Source organism: Marmota marmota, unplaced genomic scaffold, assembly GCF_001458135.2.
Source record: "Marmota marmota marmota unplaced genomic scaffold, marMar, whole genome shotgun sequence".
Taxonomy (NCBI): Eukaryota; Metazoa; Chordata; class Mammalia; order Rodentia; family Sciuridae; genus Marmota; species Marmota marmota.
This window is the reverse complement of record NW_025999900.1, coordinates 68,259,206-68,277,535: the sequence shown is the minus strand read 5'-3', so window position 1 is coordinate 68,277,535 and position 18,330 is coordinate 68,259,206. Positions and strand designations below refer to the sequence as shown.

Genomic DNA, 18,330 nt, shown 5'->3' with positions numbered 1-18,330 from the left:
ACACTGCGGCCGGAAAAGCCTGCGCGGGCCGTGGCTGTCTCCGAGTCGCTGGGCCCTGTGAAGGAGCCTGCCCGCTTCCGGGGCATGGCCAAGATGTCCAAGCGCGATAGCTTCTTGGCCTGCTCAGGAGCTGGCCGGCCAGCTGGCTCGGAATTGGCCGGGGGCCCCCGTTCACTGTCCATGGCCTCGGTGTCTGAGGTGTCCCCCAGTCGGGCTCGTCTCAGGCGGGAGGCCCGAGTGGGCCGGGGGGTAGACAGGCTGTTGGAGCGGGTCAGTGCCTGATGTACCTTCTGGGCACTGGTGGAGCTGCGGTTCTGCTCTTCCCGAGCAGCGGGCGATGGCGGGGGGGCCACTGGCTTCCGACGAGGTCCTGGCCGACCTGCCCCAGTGGCCTCCGGGGTCTCATGGTTGGAGATGACCAAGTCTGAGCTGGATGGGTGGGTGAGGCCAGAGCCCCGCTCATCATCAGGCCAGTCCAGGGACCCTCGGGGCCCATGGCCCCGCCGTGCAGCCAGACGTCTTGGGGGCTCCCCGCAGCCCAGGTCTGCTGGGCCTGGTGGGTGCAGCTGCTTCTCGGACAGCTGTTCCCGGGTGCTGCTCTGGGTGGCACCCCCAGGGTCTGGCACTGCTGGTGGGGAAGGCAGCTTCTCCTGTCGCCCTCGGGGCTGGGGGGTTGTTGGACTGGGTCCATTCTTGCCACTGAGCAGGCTGACGGTGCTGGCCGTGTCCACATCTGAGTCCCCAGACAATGAGTCCTCTGGGGGCCTGGGGGTGCTGCCCCCCTCCCCCTCTTCCTCTGCAGACTTGGAGAGCAATCGTGCCTCCAGGGCCGCCAGGGCCGACTCGGTCTCCTTCAAGATCAGGTGGGTGTCCTGTGAGTGGCAGTCCATACGTGAGGCCCGGGCTGCAGCCAGGTCCTGCAGGAGGGGGTGACTGGAGATGTGCGGGAGCTTGCCAGGTGCAGGGCAGCTGCTGGCCGGCTCCTTGGTGAAGCTTTCCTGCCGCACAAAGGCCACAGCTTCCTTGGGAGGGGGCAGGCAGGGGCTGTGGGGCTCTGGGGACGGCCCAGTGTGTAGCTGGATGACCATCCTCCCGCTGGTACTGACATAGAGGCCATCGCTGGCTGGCGGGCTGGTCTGGGCTGCCCGACCAGGGCCCTGCACCTCCCCAGGAGCCATGTACGGCTTCTGGGAGGAAGTGGCCTCCCTGCTCTGGCCTCCAATGAAGAAAGACGTGGGGGCCGGCTCCCCAGGAGTCCTGGGTGAGCGCCGCGTCCCAGCTGGCCCCTCCTGGGGGTCCCTGCGTCTCCCCTCCAGCTGCTCCGCGCCTGGCTCTGGGACCCCGTCCGACCCGCTGGCATCACTCAGGCTGTCGGGCTCCAGGTCCTCCTGTCCCACGGGGTAGCTGGCCGGCTCTCTGCCCAGGTTGGGTGGCCCGGGCCCACTCCTTCTGGCAGCCTCGTGGCCTGCAGGACTGGCAGCCCTGTTGCCCGGTAGCCGTGGGAGCAGTCGCCGTGTGCGAGCAGGCAGGGGCCCCTCGGCTTCTCCAGCCCTGGGCCCAGGGCTGTCGTCTGCAAGGCCCAAGGACAGCCGGTTAGAGTGCCTGCAGGTCTGCAGCCCTGAGCACGCGGCCCCACCCTGCTCTAGCCCAGGACAAGGCAAGCCAAGAATGTGGCCGGTGGCCTGAGGCTGTCCTGACCTGGCCTCCACCCCATGGCCTCCCTGGGTCACATACCTGGCAGACCTGGGTCTGAGTAGCTGTCGGCCAGGCTGGCCCAGCGAGATACCCACTTCTGAGCCCCAGGGGAGCCCGGAACCAGGAGGCCCTGCAGAAAGAAAGGCAGGAGGACGTGTCCACAGCATGGGCAGCACACATCTGGAGGCCAAGGGCCAGGAGGGTATCCACTTGTGCTACCTGCACCTGCCACATGCACCCCCAGGCACAGACAGCAAGGTGACCCCACTCTCACGGTCTCACCTGGGCCTGTATCAGCCCATCATGAATACCCACTGGGCAAGCTCTGCCAGAGGGGCAGAGTTGGGAGTCAGGGCTCAGCTCTGGTCAGCAGCTGTGGCTGTGCCCTGACCCTTGGCTCCATCAGTCCAGTCTAGGGCAGCCCATGCCCCTGGTACCCAACTCAGCTTGGCCTCAGAACCTGGCCCTGAGCCCTCCATGCCAGAGCCCAGCCCAACTGCCCTGGGAGCCTGCCCTAATCAGAGGCCTGCTGACCTCGGGCCCCAGGCCCTCTCTGGAGGGCCACCTGGGCTCACACCTGGTGCTCCATCTGGGGTGCCAAGCCTGGTGGCCGGGAGGCAAACTCCTGCAGCCATGCCATGCGCTGGGCCACACCCTCATCACTGGACTCCTCTCTGTCCCCTTTGATGACTGGGCGAAAGGTGGCCGCTGACACCCTGGAGAGTTCGGGAGACTCGAATACCCCAAATACCTGCAAGGAGACAGCACTGAGGGTCAGAGGTGCCTGGTCCCACTCCTACTGGAGGGGACAGGGCAGAAGGTAGCTGGACATGTCAAGTGGGAAATGGGCCCAGCTCCAGCCAGGTAAGAGGCTGGGACAGGGCTGCTATGAGGCCTCCTGGAGCCCCTCCACCCAGGTGGACTAGGCATGGGGCCAGAGGCCTGCAGCAGACCAGTGGGAGTGCCCTCCCCCCGTGCCCCATGGGCACTCTCCTAGCTGCTATGGCACCTGGTCAATCATTTTGCGGGCCTCCTCCACCTCCCTGTCCTGGGCCTCTGTCTCGATGGTGTAGGTGCCTGCATCACTGAGGCTGTCCTCCTCCTCCTGTCTGCGTGCCTTGGTGAGCTGGGGGTCTGTGGGAGGTGGTGGGGGTGTTGGGGGTCCCACGGGGCTGGCCCCTCGGGGTGTCAGGGGGGCAGGCAGCACTGGGGGCACCTTCTCGGGGCCAGGCCTGGTGGATGGGGAGCTCTCCCGCAGACACTGGGCCATGAAGTCCTGGGCCAGGCGGGAGCGGCGCCCCACGCTGCCAAAGGGGCGGGCAGGTGCCCGGGGGGCGGGCGAGGTGCTGCCCAGCCGCTCCTCAGTCTTCTCGCGTTTGAGTGAGCTGGCTCTCTGTGGTCCCGAGCCGCCGCCTGCCGTGCGGGTGGGAGCACCCGGGCGCTCCCTGTCGGCAGTGCCCAGGCCTCGGCGCCTGTCGGGCTTGGGCTCCCCGGCAGGCGTGTGTGTGAAGGACTGAGAGCGCTTCTTGCGGGGCGTGTCCTCGTCAAAGAACTCAATGACAAAGGCCTGCTGGTTGTGCAGCAGCTCCTGCGGGTCCCGCTTGATCTGCCTCTGCAGCCGCACCTGCTCCCCGGAGCCCTCGGCAGTGGCCCCGGCCCCCGTGGCCGCCTTCCCCAAGGGGTCCTCGGAGTCGCTCTGTGTGCCATCCTCATGCTTGTGGCCTGGGGGGGGCAACTCATCAGGAGACAGCACTCAGCCCAGAGGCCTCGCTGCCCTGGACAGAGGTGAGCCATCACACGTAGTCTCACGTGGGGAAGGGCAGGGCAGGGCACCCCACATGCAGGACCCTGCCCCTCAGGCCCGTGGTTCTCGGGAACTCATCAGTGAAACCGACCAAGCTGATGGGGCCCATCGCTGGCATGGTGGACGTGCGGCCACCCACAGCCCCTACCCGCTAGCCCCTGGGCAGCACTCACCCTTCAGGGTGCGGGTGTGGATGGGCAGATCACTCTTGGTGCTGTGGCGGTCATCCCCGGGGCCGGGCCGGCGCAGTAGGCTGGGGTCATTCTGCACCAGCCAGTCGGCCACCTTGGTCTCGGCCGAGACGGCCTCCACAGGCGTGGGCTCCTTGCTGGGCGGCCTCCGCTGCCGCAGGGAGAACTTGGTGATGTGGTCCTTGATCTTCAGCTTGCCGGGGCTGCCAGCGTCGAACTCAATGGTGAAGGAGGCGTGGCTCTGCACCACAGGGGCCGCGCCCTCACCCCCCTCCTCGTCCTTCGTGGGCACCTCGTGCACAGGTGTCTCTGGGGGCCGTGTGGGCTGCGGGGCCTCCTTTGTGGGGATCTCGAAGTAGCTGGGCTCCCGCCGGAGCGAGTAGCCCTGGGGCTCCACAGGTGCACGGAAGCCATCCAGCTCTCCATCCCGCTGGGCCGCCTCCTTGGGACGCTCTGGGGGGCAGTGTTCTCAGACCAGGCCTCGGGGCAGCCACCCTCTGCCACCATGCCCGTCTCCCCGCAGGGCCCAGCTGTCCCCACCCCGCGCCCCCTGGGAGTGGGGAGGCGTGTGCCAGTGTGGGGCCCACCTGGGCAGGGTTCCTCCTGGCGCCGGTCCTCGGGTGTCGTGCCACCGTCGTCCTCACCCCACCAGGAGGGCTGCCCATAGAGGGGCGTGCGGTAGGCCACTGCCTCTGTGGGGGGAGTTGAAAACTCTGGGACTGGAGCTGGGGGACAGGCGGGGCTCTGGAGCGGGCCCTGGCATCACCTCCTGGCTCAGACTGTGCTACTGAAGACCCTGCTGGCAGCTCCCTGCTCTGAGCCACATGCCTGGGGAGGGACAACTGCCTGCAGGGCCTTGTCCCTGCCTGAGCCTCCTTGGGAGTGGCCATGCAGGAACTATCCCTAGGGGTATAGTCCTCCACAGCCCATCCCTGGGGCAGGCAATCTGGTCAGCCCTGGCTGGCCCTCTGCTCCTGGAGCCTGCCCGACACCCCCTTCTGGCCACGAATGCTCTGTAGATGGCTTGTCACCCAGGCCCACGTGGCACCTGGGTGCTTTGGAGCACTGTTTTACGTCTGAACACTGGCCTCCGAGGTTAAAGTCACAGCTCATGTGAACTCTGGTTTTCTAATCCCTGCTTGCACTGGTTCCGCCAGTCAGCATGGTGGCTGCGAGGTAGCAGAGGGTCTGGAGGCCAGGCCACCGTCCAGTACCCCGTGCTCCTGTGGTGAACCTCCCTGGGCAAGTGCCCCTCCCCAGGACCTTCCTTGACCCAGCACAGCAGCACACATCTGCTTCAGGGCAGCCCTTCCCTGGTATCTGGCCCAGACCCTCTACTGCCCCTCGGGGCTGAACCACCTTCCTGCCCAGCTGACTGCTCTGAGCCACTGTCACCAGCTGTGTGTATTCACAGCCTGGACGCGGACAGGTACTCCAGGCGGCTCAGATGACTTTCTGGAAACCTTCCCAGTTTCAAAAGACAAGCTTGGGCTGGGCTCCAGAAAGCAAAAGGTGTGCTGCTGCCCCACAGCCGGACGCTGGCTGCTCACAGCTCCTTGCTGCAGATGTGCAGGCCAAGGCTGGGGGGAGGACAGGCAGAGTCCCTGGACACACCCCCTTCCATCTCCACCCCGCATAGCCCGCACACCCAGCCAGGTGCTCTCTCAGGCCTCCCAGTGCTACACCCTCCCCCTGTGCCCACCCAGAGCTGGGTGGCAGCTATCATCTCACGCAAGACACAACCAGGTTTTGTGGTGGAGGCCCCCCAGCCCCCGGTGGCTCTGTGGTGTACAATTGCGTCCAGATGTCTGATGCTGGGCAGTTTAGCCTCCGGCATCCACATTCTGCCTGCCTCTGACCTGCTTGAGACCACATGGGTGGCCAGTTGGTGGCCCACCAACTGCAGACCTCTGGGATGTGGTGTGCCTGGGCAGGTGTGTACAGAGTGAGGGTGCAGGTATGTACGGGCACCTGAGCCCGTGCACAAGGAGGCAAGGTGTGCCCTAAGTGCGCAAGCTGGGGTGCAGGGTCATGCAGGGAGGGGAGGAGGTACACTCTGGGGGAGGTGGGGTACAGTGGGGAAGGACAGGGCATGATGGGGGGAGCTGTGGGAGAGGAACATGGTGTGAGGATAGTCACTAGGTGGAGGAAATATTGTGGGTGCATGGTGGATGGGACATGAGGATGGTCCACCCTGTCCCTGTTCATCACCAGCCCAAGGCCTACCTGCTCCAGGTCTCCGGTCCCCCTTCTCTGGCCTGGGATGCAAGGACTCGCAGTAGGGTGTGTGCTCGGGCAGTGCCTCGCCTTTCTTGGGTGCTGGGCCCTTGACGCTCACCTGCAGCTGGCTGGTGTACTTCTCATGCTACGGGCAGGCCGGCAGGGGTGAGGGGTGGGCACCAACATTGGGATACAGCCACCCAGGGTGGACCCAGCCTCTCCCTCCCACTTGGACAGAACATGAGACCTGCCCATTTGGGCAGCTCAGGATCCACACCACAGGCCACAGAGCTTTGAGGGGCAGCTGGGGTTTGCTCTGATGGGAGGTGGCAGGCAGGGACACCAGCACAGAGTGCCTGGACACTGCCATCTCCAGGCCCCACCAGAAACAGGTCCAGGTGGCAGGGTTTTAAGTGCAGGGGTCCTCAAGGTTGGGGACCAGAGACACATGTATACTGGCAGAGTGGGCTCACAGGCCCTGCTGCTCTGGCTGTGCGACCTTATGCTGCCCAAGGTCATTTGAAAAACAGGCTGAGGATGGTCCACCCACTGGGCTCCTGGCTGAGCTCTGAGCAGGTTCCCACACACCTGTGCCCCCAAACAAACAAGCAAGGGCAGAGGGGACACCTGCCTCCTGTGGCTCCCCAGGTCCCAATGAGGGCTCTGCACACATGACCCAGCATAATCAAGGGCACCTGCTCAGAAGGTGCTCCTGTGGCCTCCACATGTGTGCCTCCTCTTGCCCTCCTGCTCCTGGCCTCCACAGGACCCTTCTCATACCCAAGATGCTGGTGGGCCCTGGGTGGCCACAGGGGTCCAGCTTCTTGCCCCACCGTTGGTGTACTCTGCTCCCAGTGAGACTTCTGTTCCAACGGGTGACCTCAGCAGCCCCTGTCTGGGCTCTTGGCCACCTACCCAGCCTTAGAGGTCTGTCCTCTGAGCCACAGAGCCAAGCATCATAGGGACTCACAGCCTCCGTCCTCTCAGTGGTCCTGATTGCGGCAGGCTGATGGCTCAGCCTTACCCCACCACTCCCTCTTCAGCTGCCCCACCATCTGCCACTGCATATGCCTGCAGAGTAATGGCTACTTCCTCACCTGCCAGACTGGGCTCTCTGGCAGGGCAGGACAGGTCAGACTGATTCATGGGACCCACAGCCAGGATCTGGGCCTGGGGAATGTATGCCAGGGAGATAAGGCAGAGGAGGCAGAGACGGGGGGGATGGGGTCAAGGTCTCACGGCCAAGGTGTCCAGGACTGGACCTGCTCGGTCCTGGGCTCACCGGCACTAACCTTGAGTGCCTCCTCAGGAACACGGTGCTGCACACGCTCTAGCACGTACATGTTAGAATGTGGACTTAGGTTAAAGAGAACACAGAGCAGAGAGAGCTGGGAGGACGTGCACCCAGAGCATGGGGGCCAGTGTGGGATGCATGCCCAGGGTGCATGGGCCAACTCAAGCCCAGCCAGAGCTCCCTAGCCATGTCCCACATGCTCAGAGCACAGGACATCCAGCCTGAAGAGCTTGCGGTCAAGCCAGGACCCTGGTTCCAGGGAGTGGTCACTTGATCCCCAGCCCTATGTGACCTCGGGCTCAGCAAGTAGGCTGGCATAGGCCTAGACAGGGATGGGAGCTCCCTGGGTCCCCAACAGGAGGTGGAGCCCAGCCGTGGGCACGGTGCTCTTGAGTCCCCAGGCCCTGGCTGTGAATACTAAGGCCCTTACACAGTTCCGGGACGAACTGTGATCCTGGTTCCGGAAGGAGAAGTCCAGAGGAGGGGAGTTTCTCAGGAAAAGGATATCGTAGCCAAAGCGGATGACATCATTGAGCTTCAGCGTGACATACTTCTGATCTGGGATGCGCACATCATTCACAAATGTCTGTGGAGGAACGGGGCAGTGCTCTGAGCCGTGGGGTCCGCCAGGGACAGCTGCCGAGGCTCTGCAGACCCTCCCTGCTGACCTGTGTCCCTGGCTGACCTCAGGGTGCCACAAACAGCCTACAGCTCTGTGGACATTAGAGCCCAGTCAGGTAGCTGGCCCTCCAGGGCCCAGGAGTGCAGATCAGGTCAGCACCCCGGGGGCCCTCTCAAGCCCATGCAGGTAACAGAGGAACACCTGTTATTCATGCAGCCCTGTACAGGTGGGCTGCCCCATCTGATGAGTGTGCTTAAGGGGAGGGGCTCGAGGCAGACCCCAGCTGGGCCTGAGGCCCCCTTGCTGGGAGCATGTTGAGAGGCTGCAGAGGGTAGGACCCCGTGCTTGTAGGAGGCTCACAGTGTAGGTAGGGCCTGAAGCCATGGTGGGACCCCGATTCACAACTGCATGGGTGGGAAAAGGATGCACCCTGATGGCTTGTTTTCTTATTAAAATAGCATCCCAGGATGGCCCACGTCCACCAAACAGAGATCCCAACAGGTACCTCCAGGATCAACACCTGTGGCCCTGTTCTTCCATTCCACACACTGGGCTCTTCTCAGCCAACCCTCCCAACTCCTGCAACCAGGGCCTCCCTCGTGGCCACCTCCCTGCTCCTGCCAGTGACAACTCACGGAAGGGAAGGTCACAGAACTCCCATACCCAGAGAGGGCACTTGGGCATGGGTCCTTCCATGGAGGTACACTTCCCAGCCCTGTCTCCTCTATCGCCTGAGGTGTCCACTCACCGGGAAAAAGCCACGCCACCCCTGGAGGTCAAGTCCTAGCCAGTGAAAGCCCTTCTGGCCTCTAGCAGAGAGGAGGATTCCTCCCTAGGGGAGCAGGAGGCTGGGAGTAGACTGGGGAATGGGGGAGGGGCCAAGGACAGGAGATGAGGCAGGGCCAGAGCTGAGGGGAGAGGCCAGAACTGAAGAGTGGGGCCAAAGTGGAGGGGAGGGGCTAGAGCTGAAGTGCCTGGCCGAGCAGGAGTAGGGGGTGGTGCTAGGGCTACGGGGAGCGTCACTGCACAGTCCACCACACTTACCCCATTGAGGCTGCCCAGGTCCTTCACCCAGTGCTCGTCACGGTCCTGGTCATAGTTGATGACGGCATGCTGCTTGTCCACACTGCGTGACTGGGGAGGCATAGAGACAGCCTCAGATGCCTCATCTCAAGAGGAGAGGCACCCCTGCGGGCCCACCCAGGGTGGAGCACCCCATGCTGCCTGCACTCTTTAGCAATACCAACACTAACCCCTGAGCCCCCAACCCCTGGCAGAGGGCACCCCTTAATGCCACCAGGACAGGCCACAGGGCATTAGGGCAAGATGCCTAGGCCACTTCTCCCATCCTCTGCTGCCCCCTGGCCCTGCTTCCAGGAACGCCCTCTCCAATGCCCCCTCCCATTCAGCAGTGGGAGCCCATGGGAACCCTGTCATCTGGGACAGGCTGTTCTTCTAAGGGCAGGCAGGGGCGTCCAGTAGAACCCAGAGGAAAGCAGAGCAGGAGACTTGTCCCAGGGAGGGACCTCCTCCTCCTCCTGGCCTTGCCCCACAGGGCACACAGCCTCTCAGTGTGATAGACACATACGCGTGTGAGTCTCAGGCTCACTCCTACGCTGAGAGTCACCCAATTCCACCTCTAGCTGCCACCCACCCTCCACACCCTGGCAGGCCAGGGCCTGGCACCTGCCCACAAACCCCTCAACATACACATGGTACTTCCACCTGAGTCTCAGTTTCCCTGGCCACCAGACTACCCAGGACCCCCCCCCCTCTCTCTTTTTTTAGAGAGAAAGAGAGAGAATTTTTTAATATTTATTTTTTAGTTTTCAGTGGATACAACATCTTTATTTTATTTTTTATGTGGTGCTGAGGATCGAACCCAGCACCCCACGCATGCCAGGCGAGCACACCACCGCTTGAGCCACATCCCCAGCCCCCAGGACCTCTCTTAAGGACAGTCACCCCAGCTCTCTCATGCTATCAGCCTTGACTGGAAGACCAAACTGAGCCCCCATGCCCTACCAGGACAGAAGCAGAGACAGGTCACATTCTATCTACTTAGGGTCTGCCAGTAGGGGCCATGTCACCCAGTCCACAAGGCCATGTGTCTCAAGTCTCAGGTCTCAGCACCCAGCATCCCCACACCCCCACACCACAAATCACGTTGCACAGCTTGGGGCTGTGGGTGTCCGGGTAGTGGCTGCATCCCTGCTGACCCTCTCCCCCATGTGAGAAGCCACAGGCCTGGGGCCCAGCCAGCAGGACCAGCCAACCCTGGGAAACCATCAAGGACAGTGTGTGCTCCAGGTTGCACCCCCGCAGGACACTGAGGTCAGCCTGCAGAGCCCCTGTGGTGAGATTAAGGGCTGGCACGACTGCTCCCTCCTCCCTTCAGGATGGCCCCCAGCCACAAAGGTGGTCCAGGACCTGTGTTCCAGTGGGACCTACCCCCAAGCTGGTCATTCACACCTATGGCCACTGCAGAGCCCCTCCTCCCTGATCCTCTCCACCTGCCCTGGCTTCCCAGGGGACCTGGTTCCACTTTTACCTCCCCATGTGGACTCTATCAGTCCCCACCCCAGCCCACTAGCCAGCGCCTTCCCGTTGGCTCCTGGAGTGCCCTAGGCCTCCTCTCTGGGCCCAGAAAGTGCTCCTGTGCTGTCCTCTCCAGGCAGGAGCTGGGCACAAACATGTCATCCATCAGTGAGATGTCCCCGCTCACCCCTATATGGGGAGAGGTGCAAAGAAGGCAGCACTGTGGGCAGGACTGGGGCTCCAGGGCTCACCAGGCCCACAGTGTGAGCAGGGAGGATCAGCAAGAGTGGCAGAGGGGCCAGGCAGGAGGGCCCCTTCAGGGGAGGAGGATGAGCATGGGGGCTGGGAGGCCTGCACACACGTGTCTCTGTGTGTGAGTACTCGTATGTCGCACGTGTGTGTGCGTGTGTGTTGCCAGTTCNCCTTGTCAGAGTCCAGGAACACAGCAGGGGCTGGGGGGGGGGGGACACAAGCAATGTCACATGGCTTGGCCCAGGGTTAATGTCTAGCCCTGCAGGTGTGCCAGCACAGACCCTAGACAGCACTGCAGCTAGACAGACTGGCCTCCATGCTCCCATAAACACTGCCACTGAGGAGGGAGCACCCAGAAGCCCCAAGGTGTCCAATTTGCCCACAAGGATGGTGCTGCAGTAGAGACCTGGGGAGCCAGAGAAGGGAGCACGGGAGGGCGGGGCCCAAGCCACACTCTGCACTCCGCCCTCTGTCTTCTCAGGATGTGGGCAGGGTGTGGGGGACAACTGACCCAGGAGCACTGGGTCCTCGGGCAGCCATCACTGAGTTACCTCCCTTGGCACAGCCCACATCATCCATGGGAAATAGAGGTTGGTGGCTCTGCCAGCCAGTGCCCTCACTGAGAGGCCTCAGGACCAGTCCTGGTCCAACTCACCCACCCCCAGAGTAGCAGGACTCTGGCAGAGGGGGTCAGACCTTGAGCCCCTGAGCCCCACTTCTTCCCCGTCCCAGACTCTTCATCCAAAGCTGGCCCCCAGCACCAGTCTCTGCCCTAGAGAGGACAGGCCTGAGGGGCATTCCCAACACTACTCCCTCCACTGGCCTCAGCCTGTTCCCCAAGGCCTTGGACGCTCCTAGTATTTCCTCCTCCTACAGGCCCTGGTGGCCGGCAAAGAGCAGGGGAGGCACTGGCTGGGGGACACGGGCACTCCTTCCTCTGGGCATTACTCCCCCAGGGAGGAGGGCCATAGGGTGGAGGGCCTTGAAGCCCTCTAGGGGAAAGTGGGTACCTGACGCGCAGACCATTTGACTGCCCCTCTGGGCAGCCCTGAAAGACAGGCACATGGTTCCTACTCGGAGCCCACACCAGCAGCCAGAGGCCTAGGGCTCTGAGATGGGCTGGAGGCTCACCTCTGCCTGCCACCCCGCCATCTATACAGGCCAGCTCGCTGACATTCAGAAGGAACCCTCCGCCTCAGAAAAGCAAAGCCTGAGCCTGAGAGCTGGGCTCTGGCCCCTCCTTGGGCTAGGGTCTGGAAGGGGCATGGGGGAAGAGTATGGCCTGGGGGCTTCTGAGGCCACCTGCTCTCACCTGAAGGGTGCCCAGGACAGTTCCGGGCTCTGCTGGCCTGAGGTGAATAGGATGGGCAGCTTAGACACTGGATTTGCTGAAGACTGAGCCTTGGAAGGGCTTCCACCTGAACTTCCCAACCTATGACCCCATGGGCCTGCTGTCCACAAGCCAGCCTCCCTGGACACCCTCCAGGCCCTCCCCAGGAGCGCCAGCCCAACATATCCCTTGCCACTCCCAGGCACACACACCACTGGTCTTCATCCTTAGTCCTCAAGCTGTGGCCATACCATGGCCACTCCCCCCGTCTGCCCCACCCCCACCTGGCCCTTGCCAGCATTCTGATCTTGTTACTCTGCTGCTGAAACTTTCCGGGACTGTCCCTGGCCTGGGAGGAACAGTGGCCTTGCCTGAGAGCCACAGGCCCTGGGGACCTCTCCTTGCCCTCTCCCTGCCAGTCCACCATCTGGCTTTGGTCACACCATTCTGGGGACTCTGAAAGCGTCATCATTGAGACCCTCGCCTGGCCCTGGTCTTAGCCCACATAATACTCTCTGTCCAGGCTCACCACCTTCCCTGTCCCCAACACCTCCCCTCTCCCAGAAAGATGCTTCCCCCACCTCCGGTTCCCAGTTTCTGGACTCAACACAGGGGTCCCACCAGCCCCCAATCACACCTGGGCCTGGGCTACCCACGTACTCCCAGGTCTGACCTTCTCCTGCTGGCCAGGGCCTTGTCCCAGACACCCTTCTGCCATGCCCCTCTCAGATCACAGATGTTCCAGGAACTCGTGTCCCTCTTCCAGAAACCTCCCTCCCAGCCGCGACACCTCAGACCAGAAGCAGACCCCCACCCTGCCAAGCCCACATGCTCAGGGGCTAGAAGCCAGCCCACCCATGAGAGGCAGCTCCTGGCCCAGGGCTCAGACCTGAAGCACACAAACCAGGCCTGCAGGAAGGGAGGCCTCTGACGGCAGAGACCAGAGTGCGAGGCCACCAGGGGCTTCGGAGTTGGAGAAAAGGTCTAACAATTTGTACTCACTTAAAAATGGAATAAAGATATGTCTCCCAAGTTTATGTCTGATGTTCCCTGTAGAGGAGAGCCCTGAACTGGCTGTGTTGACCCTAGTAGTGGTCACAACCCGAAGTTCAGGCACACTCTCCTGCCAGCTTATCCCGAGTGTCACCACAGTGAACCCGCAGCAGGCTGGCTGGACTTGCTGCCAGCAGGGGCTCCCAAGGCTACTCTGATTGTGGTTTCTGGTTCAGGAGGAAATTGTCCGAGTCCCAGCTGTCATACTTGCCCATGGACAGCATGGTGGAGGCCAAGAGGACAGAAGACACTTCCCCACGAACTGGCAACACACACGCACACACACGTGCGACATACGAGTACTCACACACAGAGACACGTGTGTGCAGGCCTCCCAGCCCCCATGCTCATCCTCCTCCCCTGAAGGGGCCCTCCTGCCTGGCCCCTCTGCCACTCTTGCTGATCCTCCCTGCTCACACTGTGGGCCTGGTGAGCCCTGGAGCCCCAGTCCTGCCCACAGTGCTGCCTTCTTTGCACCTCTCCCCATATAGGGGTGAGCGGGGACATCTCACTGATGGATGACATGTTTGTGCCCAGCTCCTGCCTGGAGAGGACAGCACAGGAGCACTTTCTGGGCCCAGAGAGGAGGCCTAGGGCACTCCAGGAGCCAACGGGAAGGCGCTGGCTAGTGGGCTGGGGTGGGGACTGATAGAGTCCACATGGGGAGGTAAAAGTGGAACCAGGTCCCCTGGGAAGCCAGGGCAGGTGTGGGGGCTGGGACTCCTGTCTGTGAATGGGGTGGGAGGAGCACTCAGGGACTCGGAGTGCGGGGTGAGGGGCAGGAAACAGTGGAAGAGAAGGGGCCAGGCTGAGCCTAGGTGCAGGCCTCTGAGAGCGCTGGTGCAGCTGTGGAGTGGGGCCAGAAACTAGAGCCAGGGAGGGTGCGGGACAGCATGTGATCGCCTGCCAAAGCAGGAGCAGAGGGGCCTGAGGGCCCTCAAGTGCAGGTCCCAGAAAGTCACTGGGAAGGGGATGGTCACACGTACCCAGCTCCTGAGGACCCAGAGGGGTGGTCAAGGGAAGGCAGCTGGGGAGCCTGCAGCCAGCTGGGATGGGGGCAAGGGCTCAGGTGGGGGTCTGGCCGGGTGGGAGAAACACTGGGTGGGCTGCTGGTGGAGGAAAGAAATTCCCAGCAGAGGTGGCTCCATGGGGCGTGAGGAGGAAGGGAGGCTGGCCCGACCCAGGCCCAAACGGCATGAGGAAGGGTGACCGAGCAAGGGCCACAGGGGTGAGGACAGGGAAGGGGCAGCTGCCAGGGTACCGAGGGCTGCCACCTGCACTCACCCTGTGCCTGCACCAACTCCTCAAGCTGTCTCCCATGCAAGACGTCACATGGCCACACCACCCAGGACATGGAGCGCCAGAAACGCAGGCAACCCAGGAGGGGCCACCTGGCAAGAAGACCTGAGAAGCCACCACTGTCCTGCCCTGCTCAGGGCTCTGCCACTCCCAGGCTGAGAAGCAGGACTTGGGCCTCAGCCCTGTCTGGGCACCCCAGCACCTAAGAACAGCAAGCAGCGCCAGGGCAGGGCCACCGAGTGCCTAGGCTAGGTCCCCCGAAACCCCAGGCTCCCTGTGGCTCCTCTCAGAGCCCTCCTGGCCACCAGGGGGAATGGCAGGGCACACCCTCATCACACCTGAATCAGGGCCATGCAGCTCCACGCCACACTGTGGAGCAACCCGCAGGTCAGGCTGGGGCTACTCTCCAAGGCTGGGGACACAGCCTGAGCCCCCACATCTTACACAGTCTTGGTGCCTTTCAGTGAGTAAAAGTCATCACCAGATGGCTTCATAGCACAAGAAAATGATTCGAGGTGAGTGTTCCACACACGGCCTTGCCTGTACCTGTGGCTGTCTTTGAGCGACATACCCCTGCAGGGGCAGTGGGAAGCATTGGCCTGCTGCTCCTGCACACAGCTGCTGACATGGTCTGACCACCTACAGAGGCACCAAGAGGGTAAAGGGCAGAGAATAGTCTGGGCCCAAGGAATAACCTGAGGCGTGCCAGGTGCAGACCCAGGCACATGGGAGGACATCTGTTGAGAAGCCACGGTCTGGCTCAGCCCTCTCTGCCCTAGGACAAGACACCGCAGACTGGGTATTTGTAAACTACGGAGACATCACTCACGATGCCAGAGGCGGGAGGGCCAAGATCACGGTGCCTGAGACCAAGGGCCCTCATCCCATTCATAAGGACCATCAAGTCCTGATCCCACCAAAGGCCCTGCCTCTCAATACCATCACCCTGGGGACATGTTTCTATAGGTGAATTCAGAGGGACACAAACTCAGACACAGCACAGACACAAATGGAGTGTCACTGGGACAGTGCTTTCCCCAGATGGAGGTCAGCAAATATTTGCTGCCCAGGTAAATGTGCTTGTGAGGGTACCCTGCCACAATCCCGGCCCTGCCCACCTGACCGAGCCGGGTGCACCCAGGGAGTGCAGTGGCAGCCAGGGTTGCACATAGGAGGCCACGCCAAACCCAAACGTCCTGGGGGGTGGCAAACTCTCCCTCAGCAGCCCCTCAGCTGAACAGACAGGTTGCCCAATAGGATGTTCTTCTCCTTCTGAGGGTCCCAGGAGGGGCCAGGGCCTGTGTGCATGCTGAAAGGTGGAGTGCAGGTAGGCTACAGGGAGCCCAGCTCATTCAGGAAAGGATATCCCAGGCCAGGATGGCAACACTGCCCTTCCTTCCCAAACAGGCACATGCAGAAGCCCCAAGAAGCCAACCCAGACTCTGAGACCCAGGGCATCCAGAGAAGAATTTCTGATTGCCCAGCACTCCTCCCTACTAGGCCCTTCCCACCTGGGGCACCATTAGGAAGCCCCCAGCTTTCACCTGGACACATAGAGGAACAAGACCACCAGGACCATCCTCAGATAGTTCTGATGGCCGGACAACGAGGACATGGAATACCCTCTTTCCAGCAGCTTCAGCGGTGAGCCCTCGGCCCTCTGCCTGCACAGGGCAGTATCACCTTCCTGGCCCTGATGCTTTGAGGATCCAACGGAAGCCCAGGCACTTTCCCGTAAGAAATGGACCTGACACACAGAAGCCTGTGCCCACAGCACACTCATGCCCCCCCATTCCTGCCCACAAGAGGCCCCAGAACCCTCCTGTGGGTCCAAGGACCCAGGCAAAGAGGCCCCAAGCCCCCACTCACCTGCAACATGAGCTCACATTCATCGCGTCCCACAAAGATCAGCTCGCGTGGTAGCCGGTGGCGGGTGCCGCTGCTGCTCACCAGAAACCACGACGTGACGCTCATCTTGGTGCTGACGAGGCCTATCTGGCCCTGGAGGGAGGTGGTCATAAGAGTGGGGCTCCCTGGTCTGGGCCTTGGACCCCTGGACACACCTGAGGCCCACCAAAGATCTGCCCATCTAAGCTCAAACTGGTTGATTCCAGAACTGCTGGGCTTCAGCATAGCAGGCCACCCACCCCTCCCAGGCGTGCCTTCAGTCCCACTGCCTTTGTCTTGTATGACCTGCCTCTCCTTGGAGGCCTACCTGTGGACCCCCCAAGTCCTCCCCATCCCCCAGGCCCCACCTATCCCCCTTCTCTCTAGGTGCCAAGGGACAAGGTCCATGGAATGCTGGCTACACTGTCTGTATGTGAACCCACATGTCCACCTGATCCACCAGGAGCACCTCACAGTGACCCCTCAGGGTTCCCAGGACATGAAACCTGAGCCAGAGGGCCCACTTCTCCAGCAGAACTCTCTGGAAGCCCTGACACAAGAAGGTCTCGGGCGCAAGACTGGCTCCATCATGGCTCAGTGCAAAATGTAAGTGCGGTGGCCTCGTCTAGGCTTACGGAGAACTTGTGGCTCTGAGAGCAGAGCATGCACTCAAAGGCGGGGTCTGGGCAGGAGCTTGTACCCAGTGTACACGTTCCTTTCCCAGGAGGCCAGCCCTGGGGCTCCGAGTCCCTGCACATCACAATCTGCTTCATGTAGAGAACAGGTGAAATTAGGAGACAAGTCCAAAGGTGATCTGAAGACTGGTCAAGAGGTGAGGGCAACAACCCAGGACAGAAGTGACAGTGCTGGGACCCTGGTGAGTGTATAGGTGGAGATAAAGGCAAGGCCACTGCAAGTAGAGGTGTGGAGGTGGACATGAGGGTGGGACAGAGGTGCTGGGAAGGACTGGAGGTCCTGGAAAGAGCTAGACAGGTGGGGGCCATCGCTAAACTGGGAACAGTCACACAGGGTCCCCCACAGACCTCCCAGGAAGTGCACAGAGTCTACACATATGAGGTGACACCAGTCACCCCGGCCCTTGGGGCCCAGGCCTTATACTGCAAAGCCCAACACCCACACCAGAGGCTAAGCCCAGCTCTTCACTGAGGTCTCAGCTGCATTCCAGGTGGCCAGTGCAAGACCAACACCATGCTCCACCCATCTGAATGCCCAAGGGGCCATGCATTCCATGTGTACTGTCACCTTGCCCAGCAGGCAGGAAGAGGGAGAACTGTCTGCACCAGGAGGAGGCAGTTTCAGTTCACCAGCACGCCCCTCATTCTGGGACCCCTGCCCTTTCTTAGGGCCCAGCCTCCAGAGAGGAAACCACTGGAGGCCTCAGGGTGAAACTTCAGAGTCTCCAGAGCCCAGACAGCAGATACAAGGCCTCCACAACCCTACCACCCAGAAAGCCCTGATCCTGCTGGGGGAGATGACAGGGCTCTCCAGAGAGCCCCCACCCCATCAGAGTCTCCCAGTCCCCATTCAGCCTCAGGTCTCATTCTCTGCTGTCACCTGCTGCTGGTTCCCTGTGGCCAGCAGACTGGGCCTCCCCCAGAGGAGGCCACAGCCTCTGCCTAAAGCAAAGGGAGGTCAAGCCCCCAGAGCCTGGTCAGGCGGCTCTGCAGGAGCCAGGCCACACACTGTCACCACCAGCCCATCCTGAAAAGGCCTGGGAGTCACCAGAGGTTCCCAGCAGCCTGCCGCGGGTTTGGGGCTGGGCTGGCCTGGCCATGGTTGCCAGGAGGGAGAATAATAAACACCCCAAACTTGTCCCCTCAGCTATCCCAGCCAGAAGGGCCACAGCCCAGAGTGGGGGAGGAGAGGAGGCAGCGATGCGGAGAGGCTGGGGACAGCAACGAAATAGGCTGGCGGCTGGAAGGAGCAGGCAGGCTGGAGACAGGCCGAGAGGTGGCAGGGACAGCGAGGAGACGGCGGCGGCGAAGGGAAATGAGGAGAGGAGGAAGACAGAGGGAGGGACAGAGGGAGGAGGCCGGGAGCGGCCCGGCGGGAGCGCCAGGCCTGGAGGGGGAGGGAGCGGCGCCTTCTCCTGAATCAGCGCTGGTCGGGGGCGACCAAGGCCAT

General features: G+C 62.2%; 1 protein-coding gene across 1 annotated transcript in view; it reads right to left on the bottom strand.

Annotated features, from left to right (window-relative positions):
• Cep170b (centrosomal protein 170B) overlaps window positions 1-16,459 on the bottom strand; it is a 23,701-nt gene extending 7,242 nt beyond the window's left edge. Inside the window, 11 exon segments of the mRNA XM_048799463.1 lie at window positions 3-1,570; window positions 1,735-1,825; window positions 2,273-2,446; window positions 2,705-3,417; window positions 3,673-4,143; window positions 4,278-4,382; window positions 5,917-6,055; window positions 7,203-7,261; window positions 7,712-7,790; window positions 8,871-8,960; window positions 16,168-16,459. Coding sequence (XP_048655420.1) covers window positions 3-1,570; window positions 1,735-1,825; window positions 2,273-2,446; window positions 2,705-3,417; window positions 3,673-4,143; window positions 4,278-4,382; window positions 5,917-6,055; window positions 7,203-7,261; window positions 7,712-7,790; window positions 8,871-8,960; window positions 16,168-16,431 — 3,753 coding nt within the window. The 5' untranslated portion in view covers window positions 16,432-16,459.
• Between the last annotated feature and the right edge of the window lie 1,871 nt (window positions 16,460-18,330).